General features: G+C 33.7%; 1 protein-coding gene across 1 annotated transcript in view; it reads left to right on the top strand.

Annotated features, from left to right (window-relative positions):
- The window catches only part of LOC149529143 (DEAD-box ATP-dependent RNA helicase 15-like), a 51,768-nt gene extending 35,068 nt beyond the window's left edge, over positions 1-16,700 (top strand). The window contains exons 9-12 of the mRNA XM_089811047.1: positions 14,300-14,444; positions 14,522-14,605; positions 14,713-14,776; positions 16,423-16,700. Of these exons, the coding sequence (XP_089667173.1) occupies positions 14,300-14,444; positions 14,522-14,605; positions 14,713-14,776; positions 16,423-16,433 (304 nt within the window). The 3' untranslated portion in view covers positions 16,434-16,700. The remainder of the gene's footprint in view (positions 1-14,299; positions 14,445-14,521; positions 14,606-14,712; positions 14,777-16,422) is intronic.
- The last annotated feature ends 2,494 nt before the right edge of the window (positions 16,701-19,194 follow it).

Genomic DNA, 19,194 nt, shown 5'->3' on the forward strand with positions numbered 1-19,194 from the left:
AAGTCCCATACAGAAATCAATCCACAAGTCATAACGAACATCTAGGTTAAGGAAACACCTGAAAGCAAACTATCTCAAAGGGTACCAAGACACAAGTATCATCTAATCACAGAGGCAACAAAGACATGTAGGAAATCTACTATATAAGTGGGCAAGTGTCATCGCATGAGCCAACTCTAAGGTTACCTTGGTAGCCACTTTGGATTTCGGCCCCCTAGTGTCTCTTTGTGGCACCAGTATCCTTTCATATAGACAAGGCATACCAACGAAGCAAAGTTGCAACCAAGCATCCTCTCTACCCCCATCCTAACCTGTATTAGCAGTTGAGGCATGGGCGAGAAAAAATAGTCTCTTTTTTATTCATTTTAAAACCCATTTAATGAAATGTTATCACTTATTAAAACAACTTACAATGGGTTACCCAGGCAGCCACTCTGGGCTCCGGCCTCTATTGCAAGCCACTTCTTAGTACACAGAGATTACCTACCCTAGGCTCATAAAAGTACAACTCAAAGAATTGCGATTTTCACCTCAACCCTTTACAAGTGATTGGAAAGTGCCTATAGATAAAACATAGAATTCACCTCAGTCCTTTACAAGGAACTAGAAAGTACCTAAAGACCAATCTCAATATCACCTTAGTCCTATACAAGCAACTGTAAAGCACCAAAAAATAAAACACAATAATCACATTAGTCCTATTCAAGCAACTGGAAAGCAACAAAAGATAACTGATCGAAGACTCAAAGGTTACACCAAAAAAGTCACATCATTCACCTTAGTCCTATACAAGAAAACTGGAAAGCAATAACAACCAACATATCAAACTCATCATAGAAGACATGTGACTAAATCACAATGGTTAGCTATAAAAGATCGTATAAGTAACATCATTATAGAACAAACCCCAAGCCTCTGGTAGACATCCTGATTGGTCATACAACTAAGTCAAACCCGAAACCCCAATACCAGCAAACTACACATCACATAAAGTGCCAAACAATGTTACTTTCATAATTCATCAAGTTTTGGAAAAACACAAAAGTTCAATTTTAACTTATATGTTTTCAAGTTTTCATTTTCATTTTCAAGTATGATAGTTTGATAGGGTTTTTGATTATAACTAGGGTTTACATTTTCGTTCCTCAATTAGTAATCATAATTGATGAAGTTTTCTTTTAAATTCTCAAAGGAAATAAAAATCTATTTCGTATAAATTGAATCCAACTTTTAGAAATAACACCCCCATTCTCAAATAGAAAGTTCCCTTAAAGAAAACCAATCGAAAACCTATCTATTCGAATAGTAACAATTAAAACACCCCATGATTTGATACTATTATTAAAATTTATTAAAATTATTAAATTACTAATAAGATAATATATAATATATTATTCACTAACAATAATAATGATTAAATTTACTAATATAGTAATAAAAAAAAAAAAAAAAAAACCTTTAATTACAATCAATAATTAATAATAATATATAAATTATACTAATTAATTTCTAACATTTAAAAAAATATTTTAAAAAAAACTTTATAAAAAAAATCAAATTTAACAGCCCTAACTAAGGGATGGCTGCCCACGGCAGCTCTTGGGCTGCTTGCGGCAGCCTAAGTGTTGACCGAAGCAGCTCAAGCTGCCAACGCAGTGAAGAAGGAAGGAGGAAAGGGGGAGGTGGTTGCCTCCATCTCTCAAGCAATTTTTTAATTTTTAATTTTTTTTTTAAAATACAACCAAACAACAAAAAGAACCCCCCCCCCCCCCCCCCCCACCCTTTTCTAAATATCATATTTTATATTTTATAAGATGTACTTTTTCAAACAAGGCACAGTAAAAACCATAATACAATTACCATATTAATATAAATATTACCACAACAATTTATTTACTATGGTAATCTTTATATAATATATATTTTTTATCAAAATTTCACCATAGATCTGATATGGTAAAGAATTTCAAACAATAAAAAATAATAATTTAAAACTAGTCTTCCTTTCAAACCCCATCCCGAATTCAACCAACTAAATACGAATTCCCAAAATTTCATCGAATTAGGGTTTCAATTTGCATTTGTTTACAAACGATTTAGAAACCAAAAATAATAGAGTCACAACAAAGGTTTCAGATAATCAAATTGCTTACAAAGGTTTCTGAAAATGAAGAACAATCAAATTTGTACACAAGGGTTTCAACCTAAATATAATCTGAAACAATTTCAATCAGACATGGAGAAAGATATTTTAAATGCAAGAATTACTATGTAAAACTCACATAAACCTCCCTAGATCGGATGCTAAAAAACGAACGCACAAAACACGCAAGAATTTTCCTTTTCTTTCAAAAAACCCTCTTCTTGGAAATTGGCTCTTCGAAATCTCGGTCTGGAGAAATGAACTCTAAATTCCTAATAAAGAGTTTTTTTCCAAAAGGGCTTCAATTTTGCAATCACGCGAAACCCTTTTCCTTTATTATTGTACTATATTTTAATTTTCATGCACAACTTTTGCAATTTTAATTAAAATAATCTTAATTAAATTAATTTCTTTCTCTCTTTAATTCTCGAGACGTTTTTGATAATTTTTTTAACAACTTAAATAATATTAATATTTAGAGTTTATTATAAAAATGGAACTCCTAAATATATATTATTAAATTAAATAAATATGATTACGCCAAAATAAGAACTTTAAGTCTATCTGTAGATTTAATTCTTTTATTTAATTAATTTCTCAATTAATTAAAAATAATTAAATATTATATTTTTTTTCCGTTGCGAGATTATGTCTACTTGTGAAGATATTAAAGCTTACATTGTAAATATTCTGCAAATTTTGAATATCAGATTTGATATAAAACCTTCTTAGACTTGCTGTTCTGATCTTCTTTAATGTCAGACCTTGAAAGGAGATGATAATATTAATTGACTTTCTGAAAATGTATTTATCACAGCAAGAATTGATTTGAGGCAGAGTTGCTTAAAGGAGCAGACTTGTAATTTTTAATGTGTGTCCTTTAACTACAACAATACCCTCCATATATATAATAACCAAAGGGCATGTTCCTTAAAGGGACATGACCCTATCTAGGTCGGTCCACAATGACTCATAATCGACGCCTAGAAGGAGATTAATTTAACAACAAACATAACTAATTGTTAATGTTTTAATGCTAAACTTAGAGTCACCCTAAAAGGACGACCGATCATGCCTATTCAAAGGGAAATATATTAGTAGCCTTAACAATGGTTTTATATGCTCTAAGAGGAATGTGTAATCTGCACAATTAGACTGTATGAGAATCAAAAGTTATAGTTTTAACTCTTCCTTGTAACTTGATAATCATACTGTGAGATAACATATCTAGCATCAACAATTACGATGAATAAGCATAGAATGATACTCTATATCTATCTGAATCTTCTTCTTAGCATGTGGTGCTATTGAACACATGATACAATGTCATATTACTAAACTTGTGATATTACATATCACTGATACTAGTGATAACAGTATTGCAAAGAATACAATATACAGGATAAACCCGAAGAATAATTAAATTCTTCATTTATCCAAGTAGTGACTCATAGGTACCACTATTCCTATTTCACAACATGATCCTGAGTTTAAGATCTACTAGAACACAGGATAAACTCTGGAGAATAAAATTCTTCCTTTATTCAAATTGTGATTTATAAATATAGCAATGTCCACTTCACAATGTGATCTTGAACTCATCTAAATCTTACAGTAGAACTCTATTGTTTAGCACATTCTCTAAGAGATCATCATCTCTCATAATGTCATTCATGCAAGTGTTCAATATCTCAGAGATCGTCACTTCTAAAATAATGAATACAAATGGTGGAGCCTATAACAGTCAATAGCCTGACAATAAAATAATTTTATTAATAATTTAAAGATTACAAATGAATTACAATTCAACCATACCATGTCTTTTATTGAAGTGATCTATCTTCACTCTAGAGAGAGGTTTGATGAGAATTTCTGCCATCTGATATGTAGTGAAAATGTATTTTAATTTTACAGTATTCCTATCTACCATATCTCTTACATAATGGTAAGAAATTTCGATATGCTTGGACCTGTCATGGAAAATTGGATTCATCGAAAGCTTTATGGAACTCTAATTATCACAATGAATAATCATAGGATTCATGACTTGACCAAATAATCGCATAAGTAATTTTCTAAGCCAAACTAATTCCTGAGAGGCCATTGTTGCTGCAATGTATTTGGCTTTTGCAGAATTTTGTGCTACTGAAGATTGTTTTCTGCATATCCAAGATATATCATTGCTGATCCTAAACTGAAACAACATCCTGAAGTACTTTTTCTATCGTTAACACTTCCACCCCAATCTGAGTCAGTGAATCCATGTAGATCCAAGTCAACTTTCTCATATTTGAGCCCAAGGTTAAGAGTGCAATGTAAGTATCTCATAATGTGTTCTACTGCGACTAGGTGAATCTCCTTTGGCTCGCACATAAATTGACTTAAGGCATTAACAACATAGCATATATCAGGTCTGTATTTACCAAGTACATAAGGGACGCAATCATCTGTTTGTAGAGAGTAGAATCTATGGAAGGTGATTTTGCTGCTGCTTCTTTACGTTTATGTAAATTAGTCTCCATTGGAGAAGACATAGACTTGCAGTTCCGCATTCCAAATCTCTTCAAAATATATAATGTATACTTCCCTTGATTAAGTATAATGCTGTAAGAGTTCTGCTGTACTTCTAGTCCTAGGAAGTAATGGAGTCCCAAGTCTTTCATCTCAAATTCTCTAATTAGATCTTTCTTGCATTGATCTATGAGATGATCATCGCTTGATATTAGTAAATCATCGACATACATTATCAAAATTACCATATCATCGTTATCCCTTTTATAATATAGATATCGATCGGCTTCATTTTTGAAGAATCCTAAGCCCATGAGATACTTATCAATTCTTTCATACCAAGCCCCTGGAGCTTGTTTAAGCCCATAGAGAGCTTTCTTGAGCCTGCAAACAAAAACGTTAGGATCATGAGTTTCAAATCCTTCAGGTTGTAATCTTTCCATTTAGGAATGTTGTTTTTACATCCATCTGATGTACTTTACATCCCTTCGATGCTGCAATAGCTATGACTGTTCTTACAGAGGTGCATTTGGCAACAGGAGCAAAGGTTTCTTCATAATCAATCCCTTCTTTCTGAGAGAATCCCCTGGTTACAAATCTGGCTGTATATTTATCAATGCTACAGTCAGCAGCATGCTTTATTTTAAATATCCACCTAGAAGGGACAACAAATTTTCCTTTAGGTTTAGGGACAATTTCCCAAAAATCATTCTTCATAATGGATTGGTATTCTTCCGTCATAGCACATTTTGAAGTTGTATGTTTAATAGCATCTGAAACATTGGTTGGTTCTGATTTAGACAAATCATTCATGTTTGCTGTATAACTAGAAAATCATTTGGGTCTCTTGCTTTCTCTGATTTTTTCGGATGGTGCAACAAAGTCTTGTGCTTCCTCTATTTTCTGAATGACCCAAAGTGGTGTTTTCTTAGAATTTTGAGTTTCTTTACGATTAAGATTTTGAATTTCATTTTCAATTTCTTCAATGTTCTCCCTCTAAGACTCAAATTTAGTATTTCTTTCGAAACTAGGTAAAGGAGAGGGTTCTTCAGAACTCGGGGCTCTTTTCAATGCTAGATCTTCTTCAAAATTTACATCCCTACAAAGTTAAATATATTTTTGACCAGGTATGAAAACCCTATATGCTTTTGATGTTTCACTATACCCTACAAAAATACCTTTCCTCTCGGAGGGTTCTAACTTAGTTCTCTTTTTTTTGGAACATGGTTATATATTAGGCACTAAAAAATTCGAAGATGACTTATATTGGGTTTAACCTTAGTAAAGACTTCTTCAGGAGTTTTATCTTTGAGGTAGGAGTGATGATTTCTGTTTTGAATATAGACAGTAGTACAAGAGGCTTCTGCCCATAGATAATATTCTAGATTTTGATCACATATCATAGCTCTAGCAGCTTCTATAATTGTTCTATTCTTCCTTTTTGCTACCTTGTTTTGTTGCAAGTTGTAAGCAACGGTCTACTCCCTCTTAACTCCTGTTTCTTTACAAAACCTTTTAAACAAATCTGAGGTGTATTCCCCTCCACTTTTAGTTCTAAGAGTTTTAATTTTATGTCCTGATAAGTTTTCCGTTAAGGTTTTAAATTCTTTAAATCTCTTTAGGATTTCTTCTGATTTTTTGCATTTTAAGAAGTAAATCCAAGTTTTCCTAGAGAAGTCATCTATAAAAAGTAAATAGTACCAAAATCCTCCAAGAGAAGGAACAAACATAGGTCCACATAAATTTGAGTGGATTAATTCTAAAACATTGTTAGTTTTTCTAGTGTTATCATGAAATTGACTTTTGATGTTCTTACCCAGAGCGCATCCTTTGCATTTGCTTGAGTGATCTTTATTCAGTTTAGTTAAACCAGTAACCATCTTCTCCATAGTTGATAAAGTTTTGAAATTTTTATGTCCTAACCTTCTGTGCCATATTTCATTTATATCCGCAGCTTCATGAATTAATGCTTGAATAGGTCGACTAGGTTTTGAATTTAATTCATACAAATACCCTTTTCTTTGACCAATCAATTTTGCTTTCTTAAATGAGGAGTTCTTAACCCAGGTTATTACTTTACCGTCCATGAATGCAACATTATGTTCGTCATCTTCAAGTGTTGTAATTGATATTAGATTCCTTTTTTTCCTGGTACATAGAGTACTGCTTTGAGAAGAAGAGAATATCTCGACTTTAGTTTGAAGGTGCAATTTCCAATTCCTTTGACAAAATGTGCTGAATTATCATTGATGGTGACCTCGCCATTAACCTTTTCTAATATAGAGTCTAGTGCTTTTTTGTATCCTGTAATATGTCGAGATGATCCACTATCAAGCACCCATGCTTTACTTGAGACTTCATTTGATAGTGACGAATACAATACATGATTCTCAAGATCATAGTTATCTTTTTCCCTAGTTATGTTTGTACAGCTCACTTGCTGTTTAGAATTCTTTGTGCCATTAGGTCTATAGTGTCCAAAATTTTCGCATCTTAAGCATTTTATTTTGTATAGATCTTTCTTAGGTTTGTCATTCGTTTGATTACCCTTTTTCTTCTTGAAGTGCTTCTTTTTGCCTTTATAGGAATTTGTATTAAGAACTTGAAGTTCTTAATTTCCAGTTTTCAACTTTCCCCCTTTTTTAAGTTCTCTGGATTCTTCTTGAAGACAATCTCCTTTAAGTCTGTTGAAGTTAGGAAGTTTGTCTCTGGCACTTACTCCTGTGCGAATGTTTCCCATGAATCTGGTAATCCATTTGTAGCCATTAGTGTTAGTTCCGTGTCATTAATGATGGCTCCTATACTTGCAAGTTCATCTCTTAGACTGACAACACTTAGGAAGTAAGAATTCATCGATTCTCCCTTCTTTATTTGTTTGTGATTTAGTTGCCTTTTCAATGCGAGAACTCTAGTTGCATTGTTGACCTAATATGCATTTAGTAATGCATTCATCATAACAAATGTTGTTTGATGTTTCGTTAGCATGGGTACAATATCATTTTTCACTCCATCTAATATGACCTAAATGGCATTTCTATTTCCTTTACTCTAGATAGTTTTATGAGGTTCATAGTACGTTTATTGGATGCTGAATCAACAAATTGTTCTACATCATTTTCTTCAATAATCATCATGATTCAGAATTTCCAAGCATCAAAGTGTTCTTTTCTATCAAACCTGTCCTCGGATCTGATTGTGTATGCCATTGAAGATAGGAGAATGATGCTAGATATATATAAAGTCTGATTAATTAATTTGCAGAGCCTAGGTTTGACTACTAGAGCTCTGATACCATGTAATATTCTGCAAATTCTAAATATCAGATCTGAGATAAAACCTTCTTAGACTTGTTATTCTAATCTTCTTTAATGTCAGACCTTGAAAGGAGATGATAATATTAATTGACTTTTTGAAAACGTATTTATCACAGTAAGAATATTTGAGGCAGAGTTGCTTAAAAGAGCAAACTTGTAATTTTTAATGTGTGTCCTTTAACTACAACAATACTCAACATATATATAATAACCAAAGGGGATGTCCCTTAAAGGTGACCCTATCTAGGTCAGCCCACAAGGACTCCTCATAATTGGCGCTTAGAAAGGAGATTAATTTAACAGAAAACATAAATTATTGTTAATGTATTAATGCTAACTTAGAGTCACCCTAAAAGGACCGCTGATCATGCCTATTCAAAGGGCAATGCATTAATAGCCTTAACAATGGTTTTATATGCTCTAAGAGTAATGTGCGATCTGCACAATCAAATTGTATGAGAATCGAAAGTTATAGTTCTAACATACATTTTGTAAGTTTCAAAATCAATTTTGGAGGACTAGAGGCAGTTTTTGGTCTAAAAGTGGTAATGATTGGGATAGCAATTTATTGCTTGTTAGAGAACCTAACCAGCTTGTTGACACCTAAAATAGTTTATCAATTAGATTGTTGGATCAAAAGTTATGGCCTCCAAAAGTTACATCTGCGAAAGTTGGAAATATAAGATAGTGTTGGCCATATAAATGAGCAATAAAACAGAGTTACGCGTGCTGTTGGTGTGTGCTTTGACACGTTATAGTGCATCTTAGATTGGGGATAAGTTGGGTGCCTTCACGAGTTCTTTGACACACATAAAAGAGTTTATCAATCAGACTCTTGGATCACAAGTAATTATGCTCAAAAGTTAGGCCTTCTAGAATGAAATTGGAAATCTAAGAAAGTTGTTGGACACATAAATGAGTTATACATGTGTTGGGATGTGCTTTGACACATTATAGCATATCTTGGATTGGAGATAAGCTCGGTGCCTTTTTCTTGCATGGTTTTAGCTCATTGTTTTGCAATATTGTTTGATAGTTTCATGCATTTTACCTCATTTATTTCAAGTTCACGAGATGGAGGTTGTGTAAGACTGAAATACCTTAGATTTTTTAGTTGGTATTAATTAATGAGAAGCTTGCTTTGGAAGATTCTTGATATTTTGAGTAATATATTGGGTAGCTTTTGGAGTGTGGGAGGTTTCTCTCAAAATTGTTTTCCCCATAAAAAGCACTAAATTGTGGTATGTATGTTATTTATGTATAATTTTGTTAAGTTTTTGTAATTATTGTAGTAATCTAAGAAATATTGTGTAACCCTTCTCTCAAGGTTAGTGAAGGAAAATTTTATAGTACCAATAAACTCATAACTACATTTTTTAGGTTAAGATTAGAGAGGAATCTATGAAATATTGCCTTGTACCCTTTGCTTGCTTCCAAATCTTTGTATGTAGTAACTCTTGTTGGCATAGAAAAGATCTCAATATGATAATATTTTGGATTCAATGCCATGTAGCCATAGATGGAGGAACCTCAATGAGATCAGTCCAAGTGTGCAACAAGAATAAACACACCGAAAGCAACAAGGAATAGAGAGAACAATGCCAGATCAACCTTTATTTCATATGATATCAAAATACAATCAATTTGCTACACACATGCCTCGTTACGTGTGAGGCTACAACAAAGGTTCATATCATAGTTACATCGCCTTGTGGGATGAGGGGACAAGTTTTCGAGATGGGCGGACAGAGGGGCCTTGATTTGGGGACGACGGTGGGGGATGAGGGGGGGGGGCAGGTGGAGCAGGGGTATACATACTATACATATGGTACTTAAATGCTAGTTATGAAAACATGTACTACAACTATATAATATATAAGATATAAAGATGTAAAGAACTTATACATTTAACATTGCATCGAAGTTATGTAACTGGAACATCATGATTCATGATCAAATGACAAACAATGAACATTGGACATCAGCAAATGAAAGAGTGTCAAATTATATAATTTTAAATATATAATATAATCAGATCAATAGTATGAGTATCTACTATCTAATAGTAATCAATGATCATATGAGTCATGATGTAAAGATGATTACAATAAGTATGATGTGCCATGAATCATGATATCAAAATAAGTATATAATGCAAACAAAAACTACAAGTCTCCAAGAGTCCAAATCAAAATGCCGAATGAATGATCAATGATCATCCCTTGAAGGCTGGAAGTTGAAACTCATCGCCGCTGGAACTATTAGTGTCTCCAAAAAATATTAAAATAATGCCTTGTTTTTTAATTTTTTAATGCCCCCCATCTTGTTGCCGCAGGAGATGTCCTAGTGGCCCCCTGCACTTTAGGGGATGTGGTTGTGCCCCCCGTACTTAAAGGGGATGCGAAGACGTCTCGTCCATCTCCAGTGGAGGTGGCCCTCTGTTTGGCACCGCTCAAGACGCTGAGACGGTGTCCCCCTGTCTCGGGTGCAGTCCAGTTTTGGTGGGGAGACGTGTTCCCATGTTACACTGGTTCATATAGTAGTTGAAATTACTGTTGAAGTTAACTTTTGCCCCTATATCCGTGAATTTCTATCCTTAATCTATAGATATAGATCTGTAAATTTTAAGTGGGATATTTTGCAATATCTGAAATTCTTGTTTGCATCAATGTATCTTGGATCACAGACTTAGCTGGCAGTTTTGCATGAGATATTTTAGTTAGTGATGTCTGGTTCTCATTTGCAATTGTGTTTTCTGATTGAGATGGAAATGATGGATATAACCTCTGTAAAGCATTCTGGAATATAATGTATAAACTGTAGGTACTTGCAAAAGATATGATAGATTAAAGAGAAATAAACAGAATTGGTATTGATGCCAACATTGTATTACTTGGTTTAGTTATTTTGTTGCTAGAGTTTAATATAGTGTTACTTGGGGCAAAATCTCAGTGGGGTCAGATCATTTTATTTGACCGATGGGGTCAATAATATGCCTGAGAGAAATAATAATTAGTTTAGTAATAATATAAAATTTATTGTGAAGTTTGGGAATTTGTTGCAGAGAATATTCCCAGAATAAGAAATGTTTGTGATATGACATTCAAGAAAGCAAGATGGGGCAAATTGTCTTGTTCCATGGATGATGTTAACTGTCTCAGGCATTGTGTTTGATATCTGTTATTAAAGTCTAGCGCTGTGAATTGGTTATATGACAGTTTAGTAACAAAATAAAATTTCTTGTGAAGTTTGGGAATTTATGGCAGAGAATATTCCCATAATAGGAAATATTTGTGATATGACATTCAAGATTGCTGTCTCTGACATTTGAAGATGGGGCGAATTGTCTTTTTCCATGGATGATGTTAACTGTCTCAGGCACTGTGTTTGATATCTGCTATCGAAGTCTAGCGTTGTGAAATGGTTTTATGACAGCTGGTCTAATTTCTGATATCTGATGGAATTGCAGTAGTCCAGTGCTTTGAAACTGACACATTTGATGTGTTTGGTTTCTATTGATTCATACAAATTTGCATGTGATCTGCATTATTACCAAATCTCTCATTGAATACCCTCCAGTGCTTTGTTCAATTGCTGCCATATTAACTCTCGATTTTTGCACCATAGATCCTAGAATTGCCGCAACTCAGATGATTTTGTTGAGTTTGCGAGCCAAGTGAAGCTGGGCGATTTTTAACGACTTGGCTTTGTGACTCAGTTTTTGCCCAAAAATTGCCCAACTTGGCGATTCATCATAATCATTTTATATTTTGCTAGTTGTTTAGAAATTAATTCTAACAATTTTACCAAAGCAATGGCCACCCATCAAACTCTTTGAGAGTGTTAGCAACAGCAATTTACTCACACTGTTATAGATTCTATCTTAATTGATGACTTCAAATAGAAAGGTTCCCCCAATTTTCAGCAATGGAAGTTGAATGCATGTAGGAAAGACATCGAACTTTTCCAATTGAATTCACTACAGTTAGCCAAAGACATAGGAGAAGGAAATTAAGTTTTTTATTACTTGAGCAATCTGCCTCTAGCTAGAATGAAACTAAGAAATGCCAACTGATTATACAAACTCCCTCTGGATTTTTGCTTTTTGGTCAGTTTTGGCTTTTACCTCTTACCTTTTATTTCAATACTATTAATCTAGGCTTGTTTTTAAGGGCTACAAGTCTTCTCAAGGCTAGTAGACATGTCCAATGAATTTTTTCCTTTTTAATAAAACATTTTCCTTTCAAATAAACAATGTTAAGCCAATAAGTGTTATTTAAAAGATAAACACAGTAGTTAATACTCGAAATGACTCCCTGAAAAAAGCTCATCTAACTTTTGGACAACTTTTAAGTGGCAATGGCATCAAATAATAACACAATCTCCAAATTTTGTCATTTCATGCACACATTAATCAACCATTATTGAAGGAAGAAGCAAGTAGGAGGAGAAACTTTCAGGAATGATGATGTCATCAATAGAGAAATGATTATATTACTACACTGGCGCCATTTGTACAAGCTCCCCATTGTTGATGGAGTAACAGTGAGATGCAGGAAGAGCTTTTAAGTTTTCATCTTTGTAAATAATCCATATCATATGATCCTATGTTTTCTATTTTACTTTAGCTACAATTTCTAATGTACGTATGTCATGGATTTATCATTTATGTTCCTTGTTTATGTATGTTAGCTTCTATTTGATGATTTTATAGCGTGTTTAAGTTATATTCAATAAAGGGTGCATGGTATAGTGTTGAAATCTCTAAATTTCAAGAGTTTTTTCATTTTGCCGATTTGTATTCTGAGCCGATTCCGAGTTGGGAACTACACTTTGTACTGAATACATAGTTGGAAATGAACAATACTTTTACCTGTAGATGGTTTTAAGTTAAATTGTATCTGTTAGTTATAATTTTTGGAGTAAAACAATATTTATATCTGAAATGGTTTATGGATTCAATCTTATCTGTTAATATTGTTTTCCAAAGTTTTTTTTCCTACTAAATTGTGTAGTGATAGGACATCATCTGAAAATTATATATGAGCATATAATTGACCATATTAATGTCTAAGTGATTCAACGAATTTGGGTCTTGTGGCTATCCAGTAACAGAGCATTGTATGATCACACTGTAATAGAAAACCTGCTGGATGGACGTGGATGCAAATATTTAGTTGGAAGCTATAAATTGTAGATTGACAAACAGATGGTAGATAACTGTTGTGATAGTCTCTAGTGACTTAACAAATTTCAGAACTCAACTTCTAGCTAGTATCATAACTGTTTATTACCCAGTTTTGCTCAAATTTTTTTTTAACTAAAACTGGATTGATAGCCTAAATGCAGATAGGGCTATTGTTAGTCATATAAAGAGTTTTAGTTGGCTAGGCATTATGGGGAGGGGAAAGCCAGATCATCCATCATGTGTAGGTAAGGTCACAAGTGATGGGTCCGAACTAGCAAATTTGGCATTGGCAGACTTGTCACTAGTTTCCTGTTTAAAATTAAATTATCTATAAACTAAAATGAATGCTATATGCACTTGTGGTGACTTGTTTATTTTAGTGACACATAGGATGTGCTGATGCAATTCAAGCAATTCTTGTATTTTCCTGTGGACGATCTCATCTTCAGAGAATTTATGCAAAATTAGGATGATATTGCATATCGGTTGTCAGTTCTCACTATCATCAAGATTAGTTTTGTGAGATCAGTATCTTGATTTGGATTGAACTAACTATTTGTGTTTACTTTTTTTTGGTAACATTCGGAGATATTGAATTTTAGTGTGAGATCAATATCAGAACTGTTTATTACCCAGTTTTGCTCAAAAAAAAATTAACAACTAAAATTGGATTGATAGCCTAAATGCAGATAGGGCTATTGTTATTCATATAAAGAGTTTTAGTTGGCTAGGCATTATGGGGAGGGGAAAGCCAGATCATCCATCATGTGTAGGTAAGATCACAAGTGATGGGTCCGAACTAGCAAATTTGGCACTGGCAGATTTGTCACGAGTTTCCTGTTTAAAATTAAATTATCTATAAACTAAAATGAATGCTATATGCACTTGTGGTGACGTGTTTATTTTAGTGACACATAGGATGTGCTGATGCAATTCAAGCAAATTCTTGTATTTTCCTGTGGACGATCTCATCTTCAGAGAATTTATGCAAAATTAGGGTGATATTGCATATTGGTTGTCAGTTCTCACTATCATCAAGATTAGTTTTGTGAGATCAGTATCTTGATTTGGATTGAACTAACTATTTGTGTTTACTTTTTTTTGGTAACATTTGGAGACATTGAATTTTTGTTTCTGATGCAGATTGACCCGGTATAAGAACTTCAAGGAGGGCCTCAAAAGAATTTTAGTAGCAACAGATTTAGTAGGCCGAGGAATAGACATTGAACGTGTAAATATTGTAATTAACTATGACATGCCAGATTCTGCAGATACTTACTTACACAGGGTGAGTATAGTTTGTATTAAAGTTAGTTAACAACGCATCAAAGACATTGAGTAAACTAATAATTCCTTACTTTGCAGGTTGGGAGGGCAGGAAGATTTGGTACTAAGGGTCTCGCTATTACATTTGTTGCTTCAGCAGGTGACTCAGATGTGCTTAATCAGGTATTAGTTTGCTCTTGGAATCAATTTAATTGGTTTACTTAACATGTTGAGATTAAAAGAATGTTCCCCATTTGGAGGCTCAAACTTGTTTTGCATCTTGTTTTTAGGTTCAGGAGCGATTTGAAGTTGATATAAAGGAGCTTCCTGAGCAAATTGATACTTCAACATATAGTATGTATACATTATTGAATACAATATTTATCATTTATTGGTTGTTGCTTTTGAAATGAAAGTTTACCCATCATTGAAGTTGTTGCTGTTTAGAAATGTTAATATCATTTTGTGTAAAATCTTTAGTAGCTTCCAACAATTCCCACAGTAGGTGATTGCTTCACAAACCATATGTCACTGAGCTGGGTGCACAATAGGATGCCCCACTTCAGAGTTTTCGATGCTCCACTTCAGAGTTTTCAAGAGTGAGTTGGTATGGGTTTCCATTGCACATCCTGGAGATGGTTAGGAATCTTCCATGAGAGTCATGCTTCAGTGCTTCCATTAGAGTCATGCTTCAGTGCTTCCATTAGAGCCATGCTTCCATGAGGTGTCCAGGCATTCTGAAGACACATCTAGAGGTGGTTTGATTACCCTTTTGTGGGGTCCGGCCTCAAATAAAGTCTTTGTTTTTCTCACTTACATGCACACCAATGAAACAAATCTTGATGACTTCCATAATTTTATGTTGAAAAGGCCTTTATCTATGGGCATTTAGGGACACACCATACAACTCTGCATTGTTGCTTTTGATTAAGTTTTTCTGGCCATTTCAATCAAATTCTGTTGTGTTATCTCTGTGATGTATGTTTCTGAATAATTAAGAAATTTGCAAAAGAAGATACTATCTGGTACTTACTGCTTGAGTTCACTTTGTGACCACGACAATCTTAAATTTATAGAAGCTACTAGCTATCCAGGGCATGACTTGAATGCGGGCACCAGTCTGTTCAACTTCGAATTGGGGTAAAATGGTCAGTTAACAGTGGCAGTATGCAGTGCTCATTCATATTGCAAACAAAAGTATCAACTGTATGTAACTACAACTTAGGAAGATTGTTCCCATTGATCTATACAGCCCTTTATTTTACCTAAAAGTTTAAAACAGTAGTATCAATTCGTCTGAGAATTCTTCGCACCTTATTGCACAATTGATACCTTCGCATATATAATTGTTTCATGTGGATTTGCTCAGTAACTTATAGGTACCTCAGATGCCTAGGAACCATATCCCTTTCCTTCGAAAAAGTATGCTTTTGAACTTCCAGTTTTCTGAACGGTTTTGGGCATGTGGAGATGTCATTGGAACTTTAACAGGTAGTGGACATCTGTTGACCTTCTGGGGGACCTGTTCTTTAAGAGTTTGTTATATTAAAAGGCTCATAAATGAAGATAAAAATAATGTGCAAAGGATAGCTAAGATCGATCATTAACTTGTTTACCACTTTAAGATTCCAATGTCTACCATGTATTTTGTATTCATGGAATGCTATGGAGAAGAATTTTTGTTGGTTTTTTCTATAATTTCTTTCTTAGGCTTGTTAATAATTCTGTTGATGTTTTCCGATTTCTTTTTAAAAAATGTCATGCATTTGCTTTGCTGATATTTTCCCAAATAATTTTTATTGCTATAGAACTGATTAACATCCTCCTCATGTTATTATTGATGAGATTACAAGGTTCAGCTCTTTTCACCCTTGTGTGATTGCTACTTAAACATTTTAATCATGTTGTGAGGATGGTACTTCTAATGTACTTATTTTGACTTCTGACACATATCTGAAATGATCAGGATATGCACTAATGATTTTCTTGTGAAATTACAGTGCCATCATAGATATTTGCTGTACCTCGTGGTAATGGTGGTCGGTTAGGGTCTGCAGAGTAATCGCAAGCACATCATTTCTTAATTTATAAGCATCGTGTGGGGATATTGTATTTTTAAAAATCTATCAGCTCAAATTGCCTGGAGCTAATTACTTTTTAATTGAGGCGCCACCATATTTTTGGGGTCTGCACTTTAGCTTTTCCATAACATATGTAGTGCATTTATAATTGTAATAATTGAGGCAGAAACTTAATGTAACTTGGTTTGAGCTTTTCAGTGACTTCGTTGATCTGTTCGTAATGGATTTCTCTCAACTGAAAAATCTAGTCACTGGCAGAAGGGCTGATTGTTTTTGTCCATCAATGGATTGTTTTGGAATGACAGCAGAAGTTTTATCCTCAAAACTATCGGAAAATTGCATATTAGTTGTCAGTGAAACCTGTTAGAATCTTGATTAAATTCTGAGAGTTGTTTTTGTCCATCAATGGATTGTTTTGGAATGACAGCAGAAGTTTTATCCTCAAAACTATCGGAAAATTGCATATTAGTTGTCAGTGAAACCTGTTAGAATCTTGATTAAATTCTGAGAGTTGTATTCTATTGACTTCCTAACCATTCTCCAAAATTCTGGTCAAAGAATAGCTAAATTTAACCAATATAACTTCATTATACTTATCTAGTTTCTATTACTGTAACAAGTCTTTATTCTATTCTGTTTTGAACGGGTTGTCAGAGAAGCAATGCTATCTGTGCTAAACATATATTATCAAATTTCCCTCGGAAATTTCATTTGATTAAATAGCAGAGAACCAACTGCTGTACACCTGATTGGGGATGCTTTGCTTATTGTGCTGTCTTTTCCTACAGACATTCAAGGATATTCTGACTATGGTGAACAAATTCAAGTTGAGGGGACCAGAAGCCACTTTTCCTATTACATTCTCCAGTGTCTGGTCAACCATGGTAAGGTTGGAGGTGGATTTTCCCTGAGCCAAAATTCATTGTACTCCTTTGAACCCAGGATACTGTCAAAATAAACTAACAAATAATAAACATGCACAATTTTCTACTCGAGCTTGCATGAATGAAATAAATTGTACAGTACAAGCAGCTTAGTTTATTATGGTGTTGCCCTGAGTAGAGGTTTCATTGTTTTCCTTTGAACTCTAAGGACTGTCAAGTACACTAACAATTAATACACATGCAAATTCACTAGCTCATTAAGTTTATCTTCCACGCAGTTCACACAATCCAAGAAATCAAACTTGTCAACTCAGATTCATCGAATTCACAATCTTTTTCATAATGCTAATATTTGACATTAACTTGCTTTCGATGCTCGACACATACTGTGTTGCTCGACATCCACTGTCAAATCACTCGGCACGAACTAAAGTTTATTGGTGCTTGACATCAACTAAACTTTACTTGACTTATACTGTATCACTTGACATACACTGAAATTTGACTTTTCTTGGCTCGAATTGATTTTCAGCTTTACTTACACTAAATTTGCTTGGCACCTACTATGCAGATTGTTAAGCTTCGTAGACACAATTCGTTTTTATTTGTTCTTTTAAACTTAATGTATTTATCTTTTGCAATCTTAAGTAGATAGTCAATGCACTATAATATCACTCTCTTAACTGATCTTTGTATTTCTTTTCCATATCATAACTCAACCTTTCTTTTAGGTGCTATTGTTAACTCATTTGATCAAATCCTCTACATCAATCAAACAAATGATAGTACTCAAATCATCTAAGCCATTGTCTTACCAACAAGTAGCAGGTTTGACATGAATGACAAAACAATGATTGAAACACATTTTCATACTTGTATCAATTTGTTTTCAACAATTTCTCTCTTTGGCATTGATGGCAAACCAAACTTAATTAGTACAACTAACAATAATACCAAAAAGAAAATAGTCCTTGTATTAAAATCTCTCCTTCTATCAACAATTTTCATCTTCTGAAAAGGTTACAAAATTTTGTTATGATCAACAAACAATCAATCAACTCATCCTTATGACTCCCTTTGGATCACTTCTTACATCTCCCTTGACATTATCTCCCTTTAACTAGGTATTCCATGTTTCTTCTATATCTTCTTTCTCCCTTTCCAGTTTGCTAGATTGCTCCCTTTATTTATGTTTTTCTCCTTTTATTTTATGCTTTTCTCCCTCGCTTTTCTCCCTCACCTTCTTTGCTCCCTTATGATTTCTCCCTCTTTAACAACAATGCCAAAGACTTGTCATCTTAATATGCAGATATGAACATTTTCACTTTCTTCTTCTGACACCTAACTTGTGATTGATTTGTACCTCCAGCACTTTGATTACTTTAGGTAGCTCCTGAAGTAAGATCCACATAATCAATGTGTAACATATGTCAATCATCTTGTTTGATGCAGGGAACTTTTCATGCTTTTTAAATAGCCTTGGATACGAGCATCACACCTAGTTTACCTCTTAGATACTCATGAGCATCCTTAGGTAATGCTTTTGTTAATATATCAATTATTCGCTCTTTTGTGTTAACATATTCCATCTTCACCTCTTTACCTTGAATTAACTCTTTCAAGTAATGATATTTGATTGCAATGTACGTAGTGTTTGTATGCATCAAAAGATTTTTTGATATATTTATAACACTTATATTATCACAATAAAGTATTACAGGTTCAATGATTTCCTCCTTCATACCTTTGAGTAGCTGTTTAATCCATACAATGTTTGTACAATTTATTGTAGCAACAACACATTCAA

The sequence above is a fragment of the Cupressus sempervirens genome, chromosome 11 (genome assembly GCF_028749045.1).
Source record: "Cupressus sempervirens isolate cs-2001-9-10 chromosome 11, ASM2874904v1, whole genome shotgun sequence".
Lineage (NCBI taxonomy): Eukaryota > Viridiplantae > Streptophyta > Pinopsida > Cupressales > Cupressaceae > Cupressus > Cupressus sempervirens.